Genomic DNA, 25,671 nt, shown 5'->3' on the forward strand with positions numbered 1-25,671 from the left:
CTGATCTAACCATATGCACAATGTTATTTTGCCAGATTAAGTTTAAATACAGTGCCCTCCATAATGTTTGGGACAAAGATCCATCGTTTATTTATTAGCCTCTGTACTCCACAATTTGAGATTTGTAATAGAAAAAAATCACATGTGGTTAAAGTGCACATTGTCAGATTTCAATAAAGGCTATTTTTATACATTTTGGTTTCATCATGTGTAAATTACAGCTGTTTTTGTACATACCACCCCCCCCCCCCCCCCCCCCCCCCCCCATTTCAGGGCACTGTAATGTTTGAGACACATGGCTTCACAGGTGTTTGTAATTGCTCAGGTGTGTTTAATTGACTCCTGAATGCAGGTATAAGAGAGCTCTCAGCACCTAGTCTTTCCGCCAGTCTTTCCATCACCTTTGGAAACTTTGATTGCTGTTTATCAACATGAGGACCAAAGTTGTGCCAATGAAAGTCAAAGAAGCCATTATGAGACTGAGAAACAAGAATAAAACTGTTAGTGACATTAGCCAAACCTTAGGCTTACCAAAATCAACTGTTTGGAACATCATTAAGAAGAGAGCACTGGTGAGCTTGCTAATCGCAAAGGGACTGGCAGGCCAAGGAAGACCTCCATAGCTGATAACAGAAGAATTCTCTCTATAATAAAGAAAAATCCCCAAACACCTGTCCGACAGATCAGGAACTCTTCAGGAGTCAGGTGTGCATTTGTCAATGACCACTGTCCGCAGAAGACTTCACGGACAGAAATACAGAGGTCACACTGCAAGATGCAAACCACTGATTAGCCGCAAAAATAGGATGGCCGGGTTACAGTTTGCCAAGAAGTACTTAAAAGAGCAACCATAGTTCTGGAAAAAAAGGTCTTGTGGCCAGATGAGATGAAGATTAACTTGTATCAGAGTGATGGCAAGAGCAAAGTTTGGAGGAGAGAAGGAACTGCCCAAGATCCAAAGCATACCACCTTATCTGTGAAACATGGTGGTGGGGGTGTTATGGCCTGGGCATGTATGGCTGCTGAAGGTACTGGCTCACTTATCTTCACCGATGATACAACTGCTGATGGTAGTAGCATAATGAATTCTAAAGTGTATAGACACATCCTATCTGCTCAAGTTCAAACAAATGCCTCAAAACTCATTGGCCGGCGATTCATTCGACAGCAAGACAATGATCCCAAACATACTGCTAAAGCAACAAAGGAGTTTTTCAAAGCTAAAAAATGGTCAATTCTTGAGTGGCCAAGTCAATCACCCAATCTGAACCCAATTGAGCATGCCTTTTATATGCCGAAGAGAAAACTGAAGGGGACTAGCCCCCAAAACAAGCATAAGCTAAAGATGGCTGCAATACAGGCCTGGCAGAGCATCACCAGAGAAGACACCCAGCAACTGGTGATGTCCATGAATCGCAGACTTCAAGCAGTCATTGCATGCAAAGGATATGCAACAAAATACTAAACATGACTACTTTCATTTACATGACATTGCTGTGTCCCAAACATTATGATGCCCTGAAATGGGGGGGACTACATATAAACACTGCTGTAATTTCTACATGGTGAAACCAAACTGTACAAAAATTGCCTTTACTAAAATCTGACAATGTGCACTTTAACCATGATTTTTTTGTGATTAGAGTCTATGACTCTAACTCCTAAATGCTCTTTGTGAAACAACTTAATCATGAAAAAATGTGATTTTTTCTATTATAAATCTCAAATTGTGGAGTATAAAGACAAATAAATAAAAGACACCCCAAACAACTTCAGACCAATCTCCAACCTACCCTTTCTGTCCAAAGTTTTGGAACGTGCTGTAGCTTCCCAACTCAAATACCACCTCTCTACCAATAACCTGTATGAAACTTTCCAATCCGGATTCCGCTCAAACCACTGTACTGAAACTGCGCTCCTCAAAATCACAAACGACATTCTCCTCTCCTCCGACGCTGGCAACCTCAACATCCTCATCCTACTTGACCTCAGCGCCGCCTTTGACACCATAAATCACTCCATTCTCCTCACCCGACTTGAAACCTCCCTTAACATCACCGGCACAGCCCTATCCTGGTTCAAATCTTACCTCTCTGACAGACACCAGTTCATCTCCATTAACAACTGTAAATCCCCCACCGCTCCCCTCCCCCAAGGTGTCCCCCAAGGCTCAGTCCTTGGCCCCCTCCTCTTCATCCTCTACCTGCTCCCCCTTGGTCAATTAATCCGCCGTCATGGTCTCAACTTCCACTGCTTCGCCGATGATATCCAGCTCCTCATCTCCACCAAGTCAATCTCCCACACCACACACTCTACACTGACAAACTGCATCACTGAAATAAAATCTTGGCTTCAATCAAACTTCCTCAAACTCAATTGCAACAAATCTGAAATCATCATCATTGGTCCAAAAACGCTCACCAAATCCACCCAAAACTTCATCCTCAACATTGATGGTCTCCCAGTATCCACCTCACCTCTCATCCGGAATCTTGGAATCATCCTTGATCAAACCCTCTCCTTCGACAAACACATCAAACACATCACAAAGACAGCCTTCTTCCACCTCAAAAACATTGCCCGTCTCCGTCCATCCCTCTCCTCCACAGCTGCAGAAACCCTCATCCACGCCTTCATCACCTCCCGTCTGGACTACTGCAACAGCCTCCTCTATGGCGCACCCTCAAAAATCATCAATAAACTTCAATACATTCAAAACTCCGCTGCCCGTCTACTCACACACACCTCGATCCGTGACCATATCACCCCCGTCCTTTATAAACTCCACTGGCTCCCCATCCCCCAGAGAATCCAGTACAAAATCCTCCTCATAACCTACAAAGCCCTCCATAACCTGGCCCCATCCTACCTGACCGACCTCCTCCACAGGCACACTCCCACCTGCACCCTCCGCTCTGCCGCTGCCAATCTCCTATCCCCCCACATCCGGACCAAACTCAGATCCTGGGGGGACAGGGCTTTCTCCATCGCTGCTCCCACCCTATGGAACTCACTACCCCAAACCGTTAGAGACTCCTCCACACTCACCACATTCAAAACATCGCTGAAGTCTCACCTGTTCAGTACTGCCTTCAACCACTGAAGGTCACCTCACCTTCTTTCTCCTTTCTCTGCTCATTTATTTATTTACTTATTTATCTATTTATTCATTTCCCTATGTTCTCAAAATCTCTGTAAAGCGTCTTTGAGTATATGAAAAGCGCTATATAAATAAAATGCATTATTATTATTATTATTATTTGTCCCAAACATTGTGGAGGGCACGGTAAGTCAACTGCAGGAATCTACCATGCATGGAACATCAGCATTCCCGTACTCAACGTTTGTATTCTGTGTTACATATACAATCGTGCTAGGTTCATCAAAATGTTAAAAACCCATGCAAGGTATTAGCGTACTTACTTTCTGTCAAACTCCCTGTAGGCTTCTAGTAACCAGCCGAACGAAGGTTTATTCTGACCGTTGAGTCCATAATGAAAGTATACAACTGAGTAGTCACTCTCAACATACTTATCCAGTGTAGTCTTCAGGTATCTAGTAACAAGGAAAGAGAAACAAACTCAGAACTGCTCAACGCCCAGTACAATTTCCATTAATGGACTAATTAATACGCTCTAACACCATCTAGGTCTACACCATCTCGATAAAGCGACTTGGCTAAGAACATCAAATCTGCCTCTTTGTGGCAACTTCAAAGGTATCACCTTAATGTGGACAGTAGCAAGATACCAACTTTTAACACCCGTGGGAGATGTTTCAATAGTTTGAAAACACAGTAGAAAGCATTTAACTGCCATCTCTGACCTGATCTGAGCAGCACTGAATCATGACCTAAACATGCATAATTGTGGCTTTCTTTTCTCGTGGCATCAGCAAATCTTTGAATAGAATATAAAATGGGGAAATAAAATTCAGAGGTGGTTTGCGAAGATTTAAAGTCAAATTAAGCAAGAATGTGAAAAATACTACCAAAGTAACTGAGATTAAAGATGAACCTGATGGCTATGAAGTGGCATTAGTGAATCACAGTTTGTGGCAATAGACAATAGACAATAGACAATAGGTGCAGGAGTAGGCCATTCAGCCCTTCGAGCCAGCACCGCCATTCAATGCGATCATGGCTGATCACTATCAATCAGTACCCCGTTCCTGCCTTCTCCCCATACCCCCTCACTCCGCTATCCTTAAGAGCTCTATCCAGCTCTCTCTTGAAAGCATCCAACGAACTGGCCTCCACTGCCTTCTGAGGCAGAGAATTCCACACCTTCACCACCCTCTGACTGAAAAAGTTCTTCCTCATCTCCGTTCTAAATGGCCTACCCCTTATTCTCAAACTGTGGCCCCTTGTTCTGGACTCCCCCAACATTGGGAACATGTTATCTGCCTCTAATGTGTCCAATCCCCTAATTATCTTATATGTTTCAATAAGATCCCCCCTCATCCTTCTAAATTCCAGTGTATACAAGCCCAATCGCTCCAGCCTTTCAACATACGACAGTCCCGCCATTCCGGGAATTAATCTAGTGAACCTACGCTGCACGCCCTCCATAGCAAGAATATCCTTCCTCAAATTTGGAGACCAAAACTGCACACAGTACTCCAGGTGCGGTCTCACCAGGGCCCGGTACAACTGTAGAAGGACCTCTTTGCTCCTATACTCAACTCCTCTTGTTACGAAGGCCAACATTCCATTGGCTTTCTTCACTGCCTGCTGAACCTGCATGCTTCCTTTCATTGACTGATGCACTAGGACACCCAGATCTCGTTGAACTCCCCCTCCTCCTAACTTGACACCATTCAGATAATAATCTGCCTTTCTATTCTTACTTCCAAAGTGAATAACCTCACACTTATCTACATTAAACTGCATCTGCCATGTATCCGCCCACTCACACAACCTGTCCAGGTCACCCTGCAGCCTTATTGCATCTTCCTCACAATTCACACTACCCCCCAACTTAGTATCATCTGCAAATTTGCTAATGGTACTTTTAATCCCTTCGTCTAAGTCATTAATGTATATCGTAAATAGCTGGGGTCCCAGCACCGAACCTTGCGGTACCCCACTGGTCACTGCCTGCCATTCCGAAAGGGACCCATTTATCCCCACTCTTTGCTTTCTGTCTGTTAACCAATTTTCTATCCATGTCAGTACCCTACCCCCAATACCATGTGCCCTAATTTTGCCCACTAATCTCCTATGTGGGACCTTGTCGAAGGCTTTCTGAAAGTCGAGGTACACCACATCCACTGACTCTCCCTTGTCAATTTTCCTAGTTACATCCTCAAAAAATTCCAGTAGATTTGTCAAGCATGATTTCCCCTTCGTAAATCCATGCTGACTCGGAACGATCCCGTTACTGCTATCCAAATGGTCAGCAATTTCGTCTTTTATAATTGACTCCAGCATTTTCCCCACCACTGATGTCAGACTAACTGGTCTATAATTACCCGTTTTCTCTCTCCCTCCTTTCTTAAAAAGTGGGATAACATTTGCTATCCTCCAATCCACAGGAACTGATCCTGAATCTATAGAACATTGAAAAATGATCTCCAATGCTTCCACTATTTCTAGAGCCACCTCCTTAAGTACTCTGGGATGCAGACCATCAGGCCCTGGTGATTTATCAGCCTTCAGTCCCATCAGTCTACCCAAAACCATTTCCTGCCTAATGTGGATTTCCTTCAGTTCCTCCATCACCCTAGGTTCTCGTGGAATAACCCTAAGAGCAAGTCAATGTCTATGGACTTACCTACAAAATTTGGAATGGCTGAGAGAATGGACGTGGTGACCTCTGTATCATTTTAATTATCTAATAGAATTCGCAAAGAAAAATCAAATGCTGCCAGTGGAGGTTGTTGGGGCTGGGACTATCCCAACCTTTAAGAAACAGTTAGACAGGTACATGGATAGGACAAGTTTGGAGGGATATGGACCAAACGCAGGCAGGTGGGACTAGTGTTGCTGGGACATGTTGGCCGGTGTGGGGAAGTTGGGCCGAAGGACCTGCTTCCACACTGTATCTGTATCACTGACTCTAACTCCTAAATGCCCTTTGTGAGCCAACTTAATCATCCTTGATCTCAATTTTGTTGGCACTCCAATCCTGTTTCCTCTCAGCACACTCTTTCCAAATGATACTTAAAGGGTTGACGGTGGATATGCAATGGCAAAGATTTAAAGATCGCATGGATGTATTACAACTTGTTCATCTCTGTCTGGCGTAAAAATAAAACAGGGAAGGCAGCTCAACCGTGGCTAACGAGGGAAATTAGGGATAGTGTTAAATCCAAGGAAGAGGCATATAAATTGGCCAGAGGAAGCAGCAAAGAGAAATGTAGAATTCAAGAGGATAAAGGGGTTAATTAAGAGGGGGGAAATAGAGCATGAAAGAAAGCTTGCGCGGAATATAAAAACTGACTGTAAAAGCTTCTTTGGATATGTGGAGGAAAAGATTTGTGAAGACAAATGTACGTCCCTTACAGTCAAAAACAGGTGAATTTATAATGGGAAATAAGGAAATGGCAGACCATTTAAACAAGTATTTTGGTTCTGTCTTCACTAAGGAAGACACAAACAATCTCCCAAAAATACGAGGCGACCGAGGATCTAGCCTGTTGGAGGAACTGAAGGAAATTCACATTCGTCATGAAATGGTGTTGGGACTGAACGCAGATAAATCCCCAGGGCCAGATGGTCTGCATCCTAGAATACTCAAGGAGGTGGCCCTAGAAATCGTGGATGCATTGGTAATCATTTTCCAATGTTATATAGACTCTGGATCAGTTCCTGTGGACTGGAGGGTAGCTAATGTAACCTCACTTTCTAAGAAAGGCGAAAGAAAACAGGGAATTATAGACCAATTAGCCTGACATCGGTAGTGGGGAAGGTGCTCGAGTCGATTATTAAAGACGTAATAGCAGCGCATTTGGAAAGCAGTGACAGGATCGGTCAAAGTCAAAACAAGCAGACCTATGCTATCTGCGTCGGAGTCAAATACCTCTAGCCATGCCTCAAACCTTGCACTCACAACACTCGCCTCCCCATTCAGGTCGAATGAATTCAAACTTCTTATTCCAGCTGCTTCGTAAAATACCATATCTGCTTCGAAAGTTGAACTCAACAATTACTAGTTCATCCTCGTCGCCAATGTCAAATCCTTGCCTTGATCCAAATGTATAAACACGCTTCAAGGACATGAACATAAACGCTTTGGTTTATTCGTTCGCCATTCATTTACATCCTCGCAACATGTGTCCGCTGACCTTTCTTACTCATAGTAACACGTGATGCATTTAATTATGACTTCAGTTACCATGACAATTATTCAAAAAGTTTCCAAATTCCAGTGTGTGTGTCATTTGTACAATGAGATCAGGAAAATGATACGGTAGGTATCATTTGTGATATCTTGAGCTCAGACACAGAATAACAAGTTAACTCACTGCTGACCGGATGACTGCACATCTGTACTGTGGTTTATTCAATCATTTACAATCCTCCAACCAAAGGTGGCGCTATTACAACTCCTTCCACCCTAATAAAAAAATTATTTCCTTGTGGACATTTTGTTTTAAATATAACCAACGGTATGAAATTATTACAATCTTGTCTGATAGTTTACTTTTATATAACCTGAATAAAATGAGGGCATCATGCATATATGTTGCATATACAACGATATGTGCATTTCAGGAAATAACTTCACAAATTTAACCTAACCACTGGGTTTCTCCTTCTTTCTGGATATCTTCCCTGACCAAAAGTTTCTGACTGTTTAGAACCACCTGGACTCATTTTTAATCAAGTCAAGCCTTCCTTTTGACCTACATTCATAGATTCCAGTCCATCAGTCAATTTTGTTTGACTGTCAACCCCACTTGAACCTCCATTTTCAGGCTGATTCAACTCTCACTAACTTGTGTACCTTCTTGTACCATTTCTGGTTCATCTGGTACCTGTACTTGAGTGGTAACCCAATTATCTGACTCGTCTAATTGGTCTGATTTCAACCCTGCCTGTGCTTGCATACGGTAGAAAATACTTACTGATATACTGCAACAGGTAACCTCTGCAGTATAACTATAAAATTCTCTACTTTATTATTTTGTTCACGTTCAGGTCACAGTTATAAATCTTGGCAGCCAAACTGCACGAATCACATTGCAATCTGAACCATTCATTTTATTTTCCTTTAGGAATTGGACTTTTACACAACTAAGTAACAATTGAAATCTTTTGGAAAACTCACTGAAGCAGTTTTGTGTGGTCCAACTGGTAACTGGGAGGCATCCGACAAGCACTGAACACAATCACCTTCCTACCAAAGTTATCATCTCCTACAGGAACAGAAGTAATAGGTCAGTTCAGTTTGAAAAGTCAGTGCTTTTCCCAGTAACTTACAGTTGGGGAAACGTGCAGCTTCACAGTTAGTTCATGGAGCACTTTACTGCATTTAAAAACACTGAGGCTTTCCTACTGCCTTGACAATTTACTGAAGTCTCAAAAGCAAAGACGATTTTTTGAGAGGGGCAAAACAGATCCTTACTCTCCAAAAGTGCTCTGAACCCTCTTGACACATATATCCTGATGTTTTTTCCTGTTCTTTAACATGATGCTATTATTCCAGTGCCCACATCTTAAAGGGCATAAAAACAAAAAAGCTCATTTCACTAAACAGCTCTTGGCTTGCTTGAGAAAAATGTTGTGCCGATACTATTTTAAATTATTAATGTCAAAAAAATAGTGAACATTTTAGCAGCAATGAGATTCATTTGGGGAGAAGTTACAAAAGCATGAAAAAGTGGAATAGAAGGACGATATGATGAGCAGATGAAGTAGGTTGGGAGGATACGTATATGGCGCATTAACAACTGCATGGACCAGGGAGCCTGAAGGACTCATTTCTGCCTTGTACCTTCTGTGGAATTCTTTGTGAGGTTTAAAATACTTCTCCGCTCCTGCAATCTGAAGGATAAATTTCTGGCCACATGGGAGATTGGGAATCAATAGAACTCTCACAATAGCAGTCCAACCACAAATATAAAGCTGGTTATGCTATAGAAGTAGGATTGACATTGCAGCATGTAAGACTGTGAATAAAGACTCCAAATCTTGTTTTGTATTGAAGTGTGCTTCTGCCCTTATCAGACACTTGAGCACACAAATAAATATTTGGAGGAAGATGATGGGTCCCATGCATTTGCTGCAAGAATCTTGCTTCCTATGTCCCCAATACACTCGAAAGACAGACTGGAACTCCAGCAGAGAAAAAAGATCATGATTTCTCAGAAGGTAACAATGTGGCATGATGGATAATGTTATCCACACAGCTCAGGTTGCAACTACTAGTTGTAGCTACTGGATGAGGATTCACTTCATTCCTTCTATGACACTATGAAATATTCTTTCATTCTAATATTATGGAAACAACATACAGAGTCCTTTTGAAAAAAATATTTGGTTGAGCATGCTTTATCCTTGCTTTCCTCCCCTTGGACAAAGACATACACGTTCATTTTTATCCTGTGCATCAACAGGTTCACATATTTACAGCTCAGAACCATTTCATAGCACCCACCTGCCACCTCCACTATCTGGCGTCTTGCAATGTCATAGAATGGATCATCCCACTTCAGATTCGGGGGAGGATCAACGACCTCAAGGGTGCACTCTTTGTCTGCTTGAGATGAAGAGAATATTTAATATTTAATCATGCTTGTCAGATGTGTCAAATGTTCATTTCATTAAATGTGCATTTTTTTACATCATGGCATCCAAGCCATGCCAAATATTCATCATGTCAGATAAGTAAATATCAGTTGAGTTCATACAACCATAGGACAAGGCTCTAGACAACTGCAATGGAAGTTCCTGGAGTTCTGAGCTTGATATTTTCTTGAAATTTGAATTTGACAGACATGAAGTGTTGAACTTATCATCCAAGTACTGCGCCTGCTTACATTTCTTAACTTCCCATGTCATAATTTGATGTTGCACATATAAAGGTCTCATTTACAGAACTGCAGCAAATCAGCACTCTGTGGGAAGTGAAGTAAATGGACAAAATAACACGGTATAAATTTTTAAAACCCTTTTGCTATTTTCTATACATTAAGTGTCTAATTTTAAAATTAACGGAGATGTTTGCAGGTGAATTACCAAGGTACAGTAGACACAGACCATGTGTAGCTCAATAGGATTAGTGTGGATGGGTACTTGGTTTTCAGTATGGCATGGTGAGCCTAAAGACTTCACCTCCTGCACCTCGATTATTAGAGCATAAATGACATACGATTAAACAGACATACATTGTCCTTGGGTAGACACAAAATGCTGGAGTAACTCAGTGGGACAGGCAGCATCTCTGATTGAAGTCTGAAGAAGGGTATCGACCCAAAACGTCACCCATTCCTTCTCTCCAGAGATGCTGCCTGTCCCGCTGAGTTACTCCAGCATTTTGTGTCCACCTTCGATTTAAACCAGCATCTGCAGTTATTTCCTACACATAGATTAATCTTGTCTATTCATATACTTACTTCAGCTATTCGGTGGCTTTAGCACCTCAATAGCCTGCACATAAATTCCCAATTATCACTTCAAAAACTAATATTTAGTTTTATGAAAAACATTTAAAGTGAGCAAGTAGAAATCTTTGTCACAAATTGCATCATTGCTAATGTGCGCTGTGTCGTCTTTGTTTACGCATCATTGCAAGGAGTCTTGAAATAGCTTAAACTCTGACTTAACATGGGTAATGCCAGATAAATTATAGTACATTAAATACCGTCAAAACTAACCTCTCCAACAATTCTAACCTCTGCCTGACATTCAGTAGGAAAACAAAATCTGTTTTTCTAAAAATCGGAAATAAAAGGTTACATACAGGCTGGCTGTTTCCTGAGAGTGGAAATCTCAAGGTTAGAAGGAAGTTAGTAAAGAGTGGCATAGCACTCTGGCACAGCAAGTTATAACACTGCTACAAAGCTTCAGCGATGTGGGATCAATTCTGATGTAAGGTGTCTTGTCCGGTATCTACATGTTCTTGACATAACCGCACAAGATTCCCCGATTACTCTGCTTTCCTCACAGATGCCACAGATGTTCTGGTAGAGGTCAATTGGGTACCGTACACCCCGAGTTCAGGCAAGTGGCAGGAGAATTAAGGAGGGGACAATAGATTGCAGGGAATAAAGTGTGAGAATGGAACTGATCCAAGTGGCATAAAATTGAGAGTTGGCCTGATGGCTTCGCTTTGTGGGTTTTATAGAGATACGAGTCACATCACTTAGTGCAGTTTCCAGGAACCTGACTTCCAGGATTAGAGTATTTCCTTAGTGTTTTTCCCCCTCTGAGTAAACTTTATACCTGAGAATAGTATAGCCAGTTCTGCACAGAGGCTGCAGAGTGCCAGGCAGAGACAATGTTGATGTTCCATTTGGATTTTCTATCCCTTTTCAATCATTTCTGGGGCAGTAAGTGTCAAGTGAAACGATCTTTACTCTACTCCACAAATGATCCTTCTCGTCACTGGGTACTTGCAGCTCTCATTACTGTGCTGCAAAATACACTGCAGATGTCTGGATATTTGACCATAGAAGGACAGTCAAATCCAGTCCTGCTTTCCTTCTTCATATATGTATAGGGAATCTGGAACCCTGAACATAGTTCTCTCCACCTTGCTCCAGCATTCCCAAAGGAAATCTCACTGTCAGGACAACAGCTAGCAAACCATCTGTAAGATGGCAAGAAGGAGATGCATTGCTGCCAGCAGAGAAATTTGTGCATTGACTGGTTGCATCACAGCCTGGTTTGGAAACTCGAATGCCCATGAACGAAGATGATTGCGAAAAGTGGTGAACACTGCCCAGTCCATCACGGGTATTAACCTCCCCACCATCGAAGGGATCTACAAGGATCACTGCCTCAAAAAGGCAATCAGTATCATCAGAGACCCACACCATACTGGCCACGCTTTCATTTCACTAATGCCATCACCAAACTATATAGACTTGGGGGTGTATATATACATATATATATATATATATATACACACACACACATACATATATATATATGCACTATGTGTGTGTGTGCGTGCGTGCATGTGTGTTATATGGATATGTACTATATGTATCTTTAAGAGTTGATGTGTGCTGAAGATCATGTCATAACTGCAAGCAGCAGATCCATCTTTAGCTACTGCAAGTGGATTGACCTCTTTTGCTGAAGATCCTTCTCTTTCGTGATGTGGGTGATAAAGTTATAAACATAACTAAAGTTATATTCTGCCAAGTTCTTGAACTTCCTCAGGGATGCCACTTTCTCTCAAGACCTTATTGGTTTTCAGTTATGATACATCCTTTCCAATTTGTCATCTGTGGGGTGGAGACAGGTTTTTTCCATGGATTGGGATCAAGGACACAGTCATGTTTGAGGAGATCCTCTCCATGTTCCTCCCAGTGGGTACTGACCACCTCAGTGTTCATGGTATGCTCACCTGTATTGTTTTCTCTTACAGGACTGGGCTAGTGTGATTGTACTATGTATGGGCTTGACAGCATGAAGAATCTGTATGTGTTATGGTCATTAAGTTATTTGCTGGGCATCCTGCACGCTTTTCCTCCAAGATCGGTTGGACCTTGGGTTTTATTTACTTGCTGTTTTTGTTCTCCCGATCCAAGAATACCTTGTGGGCTTATGATTGCCTGGATCTCCTAATCATATTCAATAATGCAGTTTCTAGTGTGTTTTAGTAAAGACACCAAGAATTTCTTCAGCGGTATTTATTACAGTGGACTCAGAAGGAGTCCAAAAATAACTGTGGCTCCTGCTCATTGGAAGTTATCAGGTTGCATGTTAGAAGAAGTTTCTTTGTGGTATTTTTTGAAGCCTTCAACATTGGGTTCATGCAGCAATGTTTCTGTTGTGCCATCATTTTGGGGTTAGGGTGATAGGGATACCTGAACAGATTAGCAGTGGTCAGCTTTGCAGTCATGATGCAAGTGAAGTGGACATCCTTGAGGTCTCCTACTTGGATCACAACGTAAACTAATGGATGCATGTACCTGGATTAGGAGAGTGACCGTGAGGCCTTTTGCTCATCCCGCTGGTACGACACAACACTGCGCTCAAAGAATTTTGTTAGGATGATGTTAGAGTTAGCTTGGTCTACCACAATTTACCCAGAGGATTGTGTCTTTGACTGTTCTAGCACAGAAGCACCCAGAAGATTTTTTTCTTTTCCTCCCTCCACTGCAAGCCAGAGTTTTCCTCCAAGAGTGTGGTGGGTGCCTGGAAGGTGCTGCCATGGTGGAGACGGAGGCAGAGATGATAGTGGCATTTAAGAGGCTGTGGAATAGGCACATAGATATGAAGGGAATCGAGCAATATGGGTCATGTGTAGGTAAAGATTAGTTTAACAGCATCATGTTCAGTGGAGACATTGTGGGCCCCAAATCCTATTCCTGTGCTGGAGTGTAATATGTTCACAGTTGGAATAGATATCCTCCTTGGCCACATTTGGTTTCTGGGTCCAATTACATAATGATCAATGAGTGCCGATTCCACATTAGAGTGTGCCAAAGGATCATGGGACAATCACTTGTCCCATTGGGTTAATCACTAAGATGCCAGGTCAGCAAAATTCTTGATTTCAAAATCCAGTTTGCTCTTCCCGAGGTTGTACACACTACCTTCTTCCTTGGACATCTCCTCCTGCCCATGTGTCTCACTAGGGCATAAAGCCTGACTCCCAAAATAGGCACTGTTCTGAGCTCTGTCACATCTAGAGATTACCTGATACACAGAGGTAAAGAATGTTCTCAAAGCCTCCGTAAAAGAAGGTAAAATACCCATTGACCCCTTGGACACCCACGCCCATATGGGTCAAAAGCATCGAAGGCAACACAGGGAGCAGAATTCATTCTTGGGAGCACACACAAGCCCAGCACATGTGGTCGAATCAATGGACCACCTCCCAAATTCTCCGCATCCAATACCTCCTAACCCAACTTTACCTAAGACTGCAGATTCCACATTGGCCTCTTCAACCATCTTAATACCCTACATAGGTGGAGAGGAGCAAGTCATGCTCAATCCCAATGAACTCTCTTACGATAAATTTACACACATATATAATTTTGTTTTGGTCTCTCACGTGACCCCCTCGGATAACATTAAATTGACTTTTCTTACCCACTTTCTCCGAATTTATTGTAAATATCTTGAACAAATAGGTGCAAATTAGACAGTCAAATGGCATTCTACAATTGGTGGGTGGCAGTTTGGGCCTTGTGACATTACAGGATTGGCCTCCAAGACCACCTGACAGCCCAGAGAGCCAATCGGGGATAGATACATGCGAATGATGTCACAAAAGAAACAAGCCAGCCTCTGAACTTCTGCCTTAAATACTCTATTTTTTAATAAAGCACAGAAATCCTTCCAAACGGCAGAATGAAAGATGAAATAGAAACAAGGTCATTTAGGAGAAAAGAAAATTAAAAAGTTAAATCAGAATTTGTACTTTCCTATTCAGATGCATTTGATGTGGATAACCCCAAATTCACTTAGATTCAGAGATCCACAATACAGAACATAACTGTTAAGATTTATGTCTTGGCTACTGAATTACGAATCGGTGGAGTTCAATGGCAAGGTTGTTCAGATTTCTTTGAATGCTGTTGGAAATTGTTCAAGCAATTTGTTTGCAGTCTTATTAACAACTAATATTTTTTATTTCTATCAGTCTTTTGTAAAAGTTAATATATGTACCTCATCTTTATGATGTGCATTTTGTTTCATATCACCTTTGACTTACAGTGCCCTCCATAATATTTGGGACAAAGACCCATCATTTATTTATTTGCCTCTGCACTCCACAATTTGAGATTTGTTATAGAAAAAAAAAATCACATATGGTTAAAGTGCACATTGTCAGATTTTAATAGAGGCCATTTTTATACATTTTGGTTTCACCATGTAGAAATTACAGCAGCGTTTATACATAGTCCCCACATTTCAGAGCACCACAATGTTTGGGACACATGGCTTCACAGGCATTTGTAATTGCTCAGGTGTGTTTAATTGCCTCCTTAAAGCAGGAAAAGAGGGCGCTCAGCACCTAGTCTTTCCATCACCTTTGGAAACTTATATTGCAGTTTATGAACATGAGGACCAAAGTTGTGCCAATGAAAGTCAAAGAAGCCATTATGAGGCTGAGAAACAAGAATAAAACTGTTAGAGACATCAGCCAAACCTTAGGCTTACCAAAATCAACTGCTTGGAACATCATAAGAAGAAAGAGAGCACTGGTGAGCTTACTAATCGCAAAGGGATTGGCAAGCCAAGCTGATGACTGAAGAATTCTCTCTATAATAAAGAAAAAACCCCAAACACATGTCCAACAGATCAGAAACACTCTTCAGGTGTCAGGTGTGGATTTGTCAATGACAGAATGAATGTCAATGTCCGCAGAAGATTTCATGAACTGAAACGCAGAGGCTACACTACAAGATGCAAACCACTGGTTAGCCGCAAAAATAGGATGGCCGGGTTACAGTTTGCCAAGAAGTACTTAAAAGAGCAACTACAGTTCTGGAAAAAGGTCATATGGACAGATGAAACGAAGATTAACATATCAGAGTGATGACAAGAGCAAAGTATGTAGGAGAGAAGGAACCTCCCAAGATCCAAACATACCACCTCATCTGTGAAACACGGTGGTGGGGATGTTATGGCCTGGGCATGTATTGGCTGCTGAAGGTACTGGCTCATTTATCTTCATTGATGATACAACTGCTGATGGTAGTAGCATAAAGAATTCTGAAGTGTATAGACACATCCTATCTGCTCAGATTCAAACAAATGCCTCAAAACTCATTGGCCGGCGGTTCATTCTACAGCAAGACAATGATCCCAAACATACTGCTAAAGCAACAAAGGAGTTTTTCAAAGCTAAAAAATGGTCAATTCTTGAGTGGCCAAGTCAATCTCCCGATCTGAACCCAACTGAGCATGTCTTTTATATGCTGAAGAGAAAACTGAAGGGGACTAGCCCCCAAAACAAGCACAAGCTAAAGATGGCTGCAATACAGGCCTGGCAGAGCATCACCAGAGAAGACACCCAGCAACTGGTGATATCCATGATGACACCCAGCAACTGGTGATATCCAGACTTTAAGCAGTCATTGCATGCAAAGGATATGCAACAAAATACTAAACATGACTACTTTCATTTACATGACATTGCTGTGTCCCAAACATTATGGTGCCCTGAAATGGAGGGACTATGTATTAACACTGCTGTAACTGTGGGACCAGTACAAACAGGACGGTCTGCACCTGGGCTGGAATTGAACCAATGTCCTTGGGGAAGTGTTTGCTAGTGCTGTCGGGGTGGATTTAAACTAATGTGGCAGGGGGATGGGAGCATGAGCAGAGAGACAGAGGGGTGTAAAATGAGGGTAGCAGCAATAGGTAGCAAGGTGAAAAGTAAAAGTGGCAGGCAGACAAATCCAGGGCAAAAATCAAAAAGGGCCACTTTTCAACATAATTGTATAAGGGGTAAGAGTGTCGTAAAAACAAGCCTGAAGGCTTTGTGTCTCAATGCAAGGAGCATTCGTAATAAGGTGGATGAGTTGAATGTGCAGATAGTTATTAATGAATATGATATAGTTGGGATTACGGAGACATGGCTCCAGGGTGACCAAGGCTGGGAGCTGAACATCCAGGGATATTCAATATTCAGGAGGGATAGACAGAAAGGAAAAGGAGGTGGAGTAGCGTTGCTGGTTAGAGAGGAGATTAACGCAATAGAAAGGAAGGACATTAGCTTGGAGGATGTGGAATCAATATGGGTAGAGCTGCGAAACACTAAGGGGCAGAAAACGCTAGTGGGAGTTGTGTACAGGCCACCTAACAGTAGTAGTAGAGTTGGGGATGGCATCAAACAGGAAATTAGAAATGCATGCAACAAAGGTAAAACAGTTATAATGGGTGACTTCAATCTACATATAGATTGGGTGAATCAAATTGGCAGAGGTGCTGAGGAAGAGGATTTCTTGGAATGTATGCGGCATAGTTTTCTAAACCAACATGTAGAGGAACCAACGAGAGAGCAGGCTATTCTAGACTGGGTATTGAGTAATGAGGAAGCATTAGTTGGCAGTCTTGATGTGCGTGGCCCCTTGGGCAAGAGTGACCATAATATGGTTGAGTTCTTCATTAGGATGGAGAGTGACATAGTTAATTCAGAAACAACGGTTCTGAACTTAAAGAAAGGTAACTTTGAGGGTATGAGATGTGAATTGGCCAAGATAGACTGGCAATTGATTCTTAAAGGGTTGATGGTGGATATGCAATAGAAGGCATTTAAAGACCGCATGGATGAACTACAACAATTGTTCATCCCAGTTTGGCAAAAGAATAAATCAGGGAAGGTAGTGCATCCGTGGCTAACAAGGGAAATTAGGGATATCAAAACAAAAGATGAAGCATACAAATTAGCAAGAAAAAGCAGCCTACCAGAGGACTGGGAGAAATTCAGAGTCCAGCAGAGGAGGACAAATGGCTTAATTAGGAAAGGGAAAATAGACTATGAAAGAAAACTGGCAGGGATCATAAAAACTGACTGCAAAAGCTTTCATAGATATGTGAAGAGAAAAAGATTAGTTAAAACAAATGTGGGTCCCTTGCAGTCAGAAACAGGTGAATTGATCATGGGGAACAAGGACATGCCAGACCAATTGAATAACTACTTTAGTTCTGTCTTCACTAAGGAAGACATAAATAATCTGCCGGAAATAGCAGGGGACCGGGGGTCAAATGAGATGGAGGAACTGAGTGAAATCCAGGTTAGTTGGGAAGTGGTGTTAGGTAAATTGAATGGATTAAAGGCCGATAAATCCCCAGGGCCAGATAGGCTGCATCCCAGAGTGCTTAAGGAGGTAGCCCCAGTAATAGTGGATGCATTAGTGATAATTTTTCAAAACTCTTTAGATTCTGAAGTAGTTCCTGAGGATTGGAGGGTAGCTAATGTAACCCCGCTTTTCAAAAAGGAGGGAGAAAGAAAACGAGGAATTACAGACCAGTTAGTCTAACATCGGTAGTGGGGAAAATGCTAGAGTCAGTTATTAAAGATGGGATAGCAGCACATTTGGAAAGTGGTGAAATCATTGGACAAAGTCAGCATGGATTTATGAAAGGTAAATCATGTCTGACGAATCTTATAGAATTTTTCGAGGATGTAACTAGTAGAGTGGATAAGGGAGAACCAGTCGATGTGTTATATCTGGACTTCCAGAAGGCTTTCGACAAGGTCCCACATAAGAGATTAGTATGCAAACTTAAAGCACACGGTATTGGGGGTTCAGTATTGATGTGGATAGAGAACTGGCTGGCAGACAGGAAGCAAAGAGTAGGAATAAACGGGTCCTTTTCAGAATGGCAGGCAGTGACTAGTGGGGTACCGCAAGGCTCAGTGCTGGGACCCCAACTATTTACAATATATATTAATGATTTGGACGAGGGAATTGAATGCAACATCTCCAAGTTTGCTGATGACACGAAGTTGGGGGGCAGTGTAAGCTGTGAGGAGGATGCTAGGAGGCTGCAAGGTGATTTGGATAGGTTAGGTGAGTGGGCAAATGCATGGCAGATGCAGTATAATGTGGATAAATGTGAGGTTATCCACTTTGGTGGCAAGGGCAGGAAAGCAGACTATTATCTGAATGGTGGCTGATTAGGAAAAGGGGAGATGCAACGAGACCTGGATGTCGTGGTACACCAGTCATTGAAAGTAGGCATGCAGGTGCAGCAGGCAGTGAAGAAAGCGAATGGTATGTTAGCATTCATAGCAAAAGGATTTGAGTATAGGAGCAGGGAGGTTCTACTGCAGTTGTACAGGGCATTGGTGAGACCACACCTGGAGTATTGCATACAGTTTTGGTCTCCTAATCTGAGGAAAGACATTCTTGCCATAGAGGGAGTACATAGAAGGTTCACCAGATTGATTCCTGGGATGGCAGGACTTTCATATGAAGAAAGACTAGATAGACTCGGCTTGTACTCGCTGGAATTTAGAAGATTGAGGGGGGATCTTATTGAAACATATAAAATTCTTAAGGGGTTGGAGAGGCTAGATGCGGGAAGATTGTTCCCGATGGTGGGGAAGTCCAGAACAAGGGGTCACAGTTTAAGGATAAGGGGGAAGTCTTTTAGGACCGAGATGAGAAAGGTTTTTTTCACACAGAGAGTGGTGAATCTGTGGAATTCTCTGCCACAGAAGGTAGTTGAGGCCAGTTCATTGGCTAGATTTAAGAGGAAGTTAGATGTGGCCCTTGTGGCTAAAGGGATCAGGGGGTATGGAGAGAAGGCAGGTACGGGATACTGAGTTGGATGATCAGCCATGATCATATTGAATGGCGGTGCAGGCTCGAAGGGCCGAATGGCCTACTCCTGCACCCATTTTTTATGTTTCTACATGGTGAAACCAAAATGTATAAAAATGGCATTTATTAAAATCTGACAATGTGCACTGTAATCACATGTGATTTTTTTTCTATTACAAATCTTAAATTGTGGAGTACAGAGGCAAATAAATAAATGATGGGTCTTTGTCATAAACATTATGGAGAGCACTGTAGTTTGTTCTACTTTATGACCATCTAGAAGGCTAATACATGTGGCCCATCAATCGTAATCAGCAAGAGTTGCATCCTGAGGAGAGATTTCTGTTGATGGACTGCTGTGGGTGGGGTTGAGAGGGCTACTTAACTGCAAAGTATGAATTTTCGTAGCAAAGGTTCTTCCAATCTCCCGCCCACTATATTATTGTTTAGTCAACAACTTGGTTTCTGATATTTCCCGGAATCCATAGTTTCATCAGGTTTGTTTTGTTATGAAATGCAATCACTCTTGGTTGGGTGCAATCCCATGGAGGTGGGACCATCACAGACATTCCTGTGTGGAGAGATGACCAAGCCACTGGATACCTGGAGATCTACTCGAGGTATTTAAGACCAAAATAAACTATCAATCACGGACATTACTGGAAACCCAAAACCCAACTTAACCCAAAGTAAATCTTGCAGTAGTCATACAGATACCCGATGTTCCTTTTATAAACAGGTAAACTCTTGGACATTAATTAACCTTTTATTGCAGGTGAAGTCTTTGATTATGTTGGTTTGTGCACGATTTATAAAAATTGTGTTTATACGGTGCCGTGCAAGATTTTTAAATAAGCCAAGGCAGGCAAAGTTGTATTTTATGAACCAGAAATGTAATGCAGGAAACGGGGCATCCAAATTATGCACAGATCCAGCTAGCAGCAATGTAATAATGAGGAGATAATTTATTGTAGTGATTTGGGACAAAGGAAAAGTGTTGGTCAAGATGTGATGAGCAGTCTCCTTGTCATTTGTCTTACACAATGTGATCTTTTGGGGCAGAAAGTCCCTCAACTTAATATTTCATTCAAAAGACACACCTGATAGCTTAGCATACCCTTCGTGATGCAACTAAATATCACTCTCGATTTTTGTGCTCGTGTATCTGGGACGATGCCAATTTTCTGATCAAGGTGTTATGAGTACAGCCTACTGAGTCGAAGCTGATACCAGGAAGGTCTGCCAATACTGGACTGTAAATTCAATGAGATTGGACAGCAAGGTAGTTTCTGAGTAAGGTTGAAGAATCAATCTTCTTGTGTTGGATTATAGTTTGTAAACTTGGCATGGAGATAAAATTGTGGTTACATGCGCTTCACTGACTTTGGCTGCAGTTAAATTGAGAGCATGAGATGACTTGACTTGAGGATAACAGCATAAGAGGTCAGAGCAATATATCTGACAAAAGATTTTAGTGTGGGTTGGAAACTATAGTTGTGCGAAGATGCAAAGAGAAAAATTAAATCAGGTGCATTAGTGTAAAGGTCAGAATGAAAGGACCACAACGGCAGGGCCAAGAAAATATGATATTGAACATAGGATTGCAATTGCTTAAGAATTCAAAAACTCTTGATTAAGAGAGATTAAGACCACACTATCACATTTTTATTTTAGAATAGTGAAATTTGTGCATTAGTGAAAGGTTAGGGAAGATGAACAGTAATTTTAACAGCTAACAGCAAGATGGTAGATAGTACCTAGGCTCAATAATGACTGAAGAATGCAAGGAATTGTGATGAAAGATTGTTTGACAAGTAAGGCATCCTGCCTTTGGCACGTCAATTGTTCAGTTGGCTGCTGGGTTCACAACCATAAACCTAGAGTAAACGATAGAACTATATTTTTTGCAAACAAATTAAGGAAGGTGATCACTGTTTTGCTGGTGATCTTCTATAACATGCTGAAGATCCCATGAGTGAGCTTGGTCAAAGCCAATCAGACAAAGAATAGAACAGAGATTCAGCAGCCTGTTTTAAAATGGAGCAACATGGAGTAACTCAGCAGGTCGGGCGGTATCTCTGGACGACATGGACAGGTGACATTTTGGGTTGGAACCCTTCTTCAAACAGTTTGGAGAAGGGAGTAGAAAGTTTGAAAAGAGAGATGGCGGTGGGACAAAGCCTGGCAAGGAAAAGGTGGATACTGGTGAGGGGCGGTGTGATTGACAGAAGGTGGAATAAATGACAAATGAGACAAAAGGAGTGTCAGATAAGAAGAGGAGTGAAATGTAAAGCCAGAGAGAGCAATATAGGTAGACAAAAGGAGACAGGAAGGGAAGAGAAGGGAGACAAATGTATTTCTACGAGTTTTATGGAAAGAATCCAATGTTTCATGTTAATGATCTTGTGACATGCACCAAGGACATTCTGCAGAAACAAAGAATTGCTGATGAAGCCTTAGCTAACAGCAATGGAAAAGATAATGATGCATGTGTATGGATGTTCATCTATTATTGGACATTCTATATCATTCCTTTTACAGAACACCTTCCATCTCTTTAGCATTTACAACTCTGCTAATTGCCACAGTGACACCTTGATCCTGATGCTTACTCAGTTCTGGTGCTGAGCAGAAAACCCACCAAAATAAAAACTAACCTGACTTTAAATCCTCATCGTTGTCATTTTCTGCTGGCCAGGACTTTTCATCCAATGGTGAAAGTTTGAGTTTTCCCAGTGTATTGGAAGCATCATCGGTTGCAAGATCATCTTGTAAATCCACCAACAGATCTGCTGTTGCCATTGCTGCTACTTCCCTTAACTAATTTGTAAAAAATCTGGGGGGAAAAAAGGATTTACATAATTAACCCAATAGTTACCCTAATCAAAAGAGTTACTCCAGCATTTTGTGAAATAAATACCTTCCATATTTTAGTATATCAGTTTATACCAGTACTGTAATACAGTACACTTTTCAGTGTTGCTGTGTACAGCACTGATTCATTATTGCACTCTTGGCCATGAATCCAAGAACTCACAAGTATAATCCCCTCAACCTTATTGGGTCATCCATGTGAGCTGTTTGCTACTATGTTGGGAAGCTGGTGCAAATCCCAGCATAGTTGCCACTCCTCCAGCTATGGATCACCCAAGACTCCATGTAGAGGCACTGCCTGTGAGGGATAGTTGCAGGGGGCAGGGGCGAGGAGTCTGCTGATTCTGCTGCAAATTTGGGGCCCAATGCTGCACCCTGCTGACATGGTGAGTGTGGGCCAACGGTGGCGACCAGCAGCACCTACTCCATGTGTTGATAGGCCACCTGGATATCACAGCCTCTCATCACTTCCTGCTGAATATGATGGAAGCTGCTGTCTCCCTTCTCTCCTGGTTTGGCTGCAAGCTCTCCCTTGCCTGGGAACAAGCTCAATGGCAGCAGCTGTCACCAGAGAGAATTCTTCACTTCCTCTCAGCAGAAGCCTGCAGTCTTCTAACTGATGTACCCAAGCCCTGCATGTCAGTGGCGAGCAACCACATTGCTGACCCTGGCCCCAAGCTTTGCCAGAATTCATTGCTGGCGAGGAGGGCAGAGGGTCAGGTACCGGGCATGGTTGCGGGCAAAAGTAGAGAGAGCAAAGGTTTGCATTAGGTTTCCTGACTGTAGTAGAGTCAGAAGCTCATAAATAACACTATAATGAACTCTACCTCTGTCAATTCCATAGGTACTCTTTCCTGGCAGTGTATCTTATAAATGAGGTGCCGGTCTAGTAAAGATGGAAACATTTTTTCCCCTCATCTAAATGTCATTTCTTGATCCCAACATATTTGGGCAAGAATTACAACCGTCGGTATAAAGCACATCAATCAAACTAAATTCTGTGAATGAGGAAAGCATATGGGATGAGGGCCGTTGTAGGGTCTGAGGGAGCTGACATTTCAATTATTTAAATACCGCAGCACATATACAGATTCAAAAGCAACAATTTTTTGTTTGGTACCTTGTATAAAATGAAATGTTAAATGAAATTCTGCACATCCATAATTTCTATGAAAAAATTAAGAATACAAGAATCATGGGTGTCTGTGTGAGAAACCCCAAGCTTGATTCAATTTGGATCTGGAAATGCACATTGTCCAGAAAATGAAAATGTATGACATACAACCCAGTATGATCCACTATATATTAAGTTGCTGAGTTCAGAAAAAGTGCACGTGACTATTATTCACAACAGTCTAAGATTTCACAACAGTGCTATAAGCTACAAACATCGTCTTATCCATGGTTCATATTCCTCCTTTGCCAGTAGAACCCACTAGATTAGAATTAACTGCAGTAACCCTGATTTATTTTTCTTTCCTAATCCAGCATATTTGTTATTTTAGCATTCTGGTTGAAATCGGCTAACTCAGCAAAGAGTACAAGGCTCTGAAAAGGCAATCGATATGACAAGGAAGTGGAGATAAGGGACAACTTAAAAATATATATTCTTGATGTCCCAGTTGACTTAGAGGTGTCCAGGATAGAGCTTGTTCTTTGAACTTGTGCTGTGCTTTATTGGATGAGTATAGGAGATCAAAGACAAGTGGTCAAAGCGAGAATGAATTGGAAAAATAAAGGACTAGCGACTGGAAACTTAAACCTTGCAACATCAACTCCAGCCTTTATATCTCACTTTCCCAACATGTTTTTAATTCCCTTCTCTGCAGATAACCTCAAAGACATGGTCAAATGTCCATTTATATTTCCTACAAACCTGCTTTTTGTTGTTAACCAATTAATTTATCACCTTTCTCCGTCAGCTCTTTCCCCATTTGGTCTTCAGTACATTCTCTCCTGCCCCTTGTCTTTTTCTTGTATCTTAAAACTTTATCTATTCTTTCGCAGTTCTGATAATAGTTACCAATCTAAAACAATGTTACTACCTCCTCAAATGTCACTGACCACATCAAGTTTTTTTCTGTTTTATTTACTGAACAGAGGTTCAATAAAGGCAGAGATAGATTCTTGATTATTAAGGGTGTCAGGGTTTATGGGGAGAAGGAAGGAGAATGGGTTGAGGGAAAAATAGATCAGCCATGACTGAATGGTGTAGTAGACTTGATGGGCCGAATGGCCGAATTCTGCTCCTATCACTAATGAGCAGTTCTATCCTGTCAAATTATTTTCTCTTCAATTTTGCAGTAAAATATACTGAGCCAAACCAAATGCTCAAACCTCTACAACTAATAATAATAATAATAATAATAATGCATTACATTTATATAGCGCTTTTCAAACACTCAAAGACGCTTTACAGGGATTTCTAGAACATAGAGAAGTGAATAAATAGATAAATAAGTAAACGAACAGAGAAAGGAGACAGAAGGTGAGGTGACCTTCAGTGGTTGAAGGCAGTGCTGAAGAGGTGAGACTTCAGTGATGTTTTGAATGTGGTGAGTGAGGAGGAGTCTCTGACGGTTTGGGGTAGTGAGGGAGGGTGGGAGCAGCGATGGAGAAAGCCCTGTCCCCCCAGGATCTGAGTTTGGTCCGGATGGGGGGGGACAGGAGATTGGCAGCAGCAGAGCGGAGGGTGCAGGTGGGAGTGTGCCTGTGGAGGAGGTCAGTCAGGTAGAATGGGGCCAGGTTATGGAGGGCTTTGTAGGTCATGAGGAGGATTTGGATTCCCTGGGGGATGGGGAGCCAGTGGAGTTTGTAAAGGACGGGGGTGATATGGTCACGGATCGGGGAGTGGGTGAGTAGACGGGCAGCGGAGTTTTGAATGTATTGAAGTTTACTGATATACGTTGTTTTTTTGTGTTAGTTGATTGTAAGTATTTCGGGGAATTTTAACATTACAAGTTAACATTCAATGTCACAATTTTGACAATCTTATCTGTATGTTTCATGGACACCACCAAACCGGAGTGGAGGCGATGATAACACCCAACTAAACAGCTTCTTGAGGAATGGGAACAGCCAACCTATCAACCTATGTGCAGGCAATTTATCAAATAACATGTTCCAGTGACAGAAACAAGTCACACAAAATTAATAAGGTTAAACCCAGCATGGAAAAGGTACAGAATTAATTGCTCAGTTCAGATAAAACTGATCAGATTGCAACTTTACTCATCTAGTTCACAATAATATACATCTGACATTGAAGTATATTGAAAAATCATAATGGCAGAAAATCCAGGGAGGGGGGGAGGGGAGAGAGGGGGGAGGAGAGAGAGGGGGGAGGAGAGAGAGGGGGGGAGGAGAGAGAGGGGGGGAGGAGAG

The 25,671-nt window shown here is 41.9% G+C and overlaps 1 protein-coding gene across 2 annotated transcripts in view; it reads right to left on the reverse strand.

Annotated features, from left to right (window-relative positions):
• arhgap1 (Rho GTPase activating protein 1) overlaps positions 1-22,245 on the reverse strand; it is a 53,877-nt gene extending 31,632 nt beyond the window's left edge. The window contains exons 1-4 of one of the 2 annotated variants that reach the window (XM_078415097.1): positions 22,071-22,245; positions 9,603-9,701; positions 8,274-8,361; positions 3,424-3,555 (exon numbers count right to left, since the gene is read on the reverse strand). In XM_078415097.1, the coding sequence (XP_078271223.1) occupies positions 3,424-3,555; positions 8,274-8,361; positions 9,603-9,701; positions 22,071-22,215 (464 nt within the window). In that variant the 5' untranslated portion in view covers positions 22,216-22,245. Of the gene's footprint in view, positions 1-3,423; positions 3,556-8,273; positions 8,362-9,602; positions 9,705-22,070 lie in introns of both variants that reach the window. The other variant, XM_078415096.1, reaches the window with a different exon arrangement.
• Positions 22,246-25,671: the final 3,426 nt, after the last annotated feature.

The sequence above is a fragment of the Rhinoraja longicauda genome, chromosome 18 (genome assembly GCF_053455715.1).
Source record: "Rhinoraja longicauda isolate Sanriku21f chromosome 18, sRhiLon1.1, whole genome shotgun sequence".
Classification (NCBI taxonomy): Eukaryota; Metazoa; Chordata; class Chondrichthyes; order Rajiformes; family Arhynchobatidae; genus Rhinoraja; species Rhinoraja longicauda.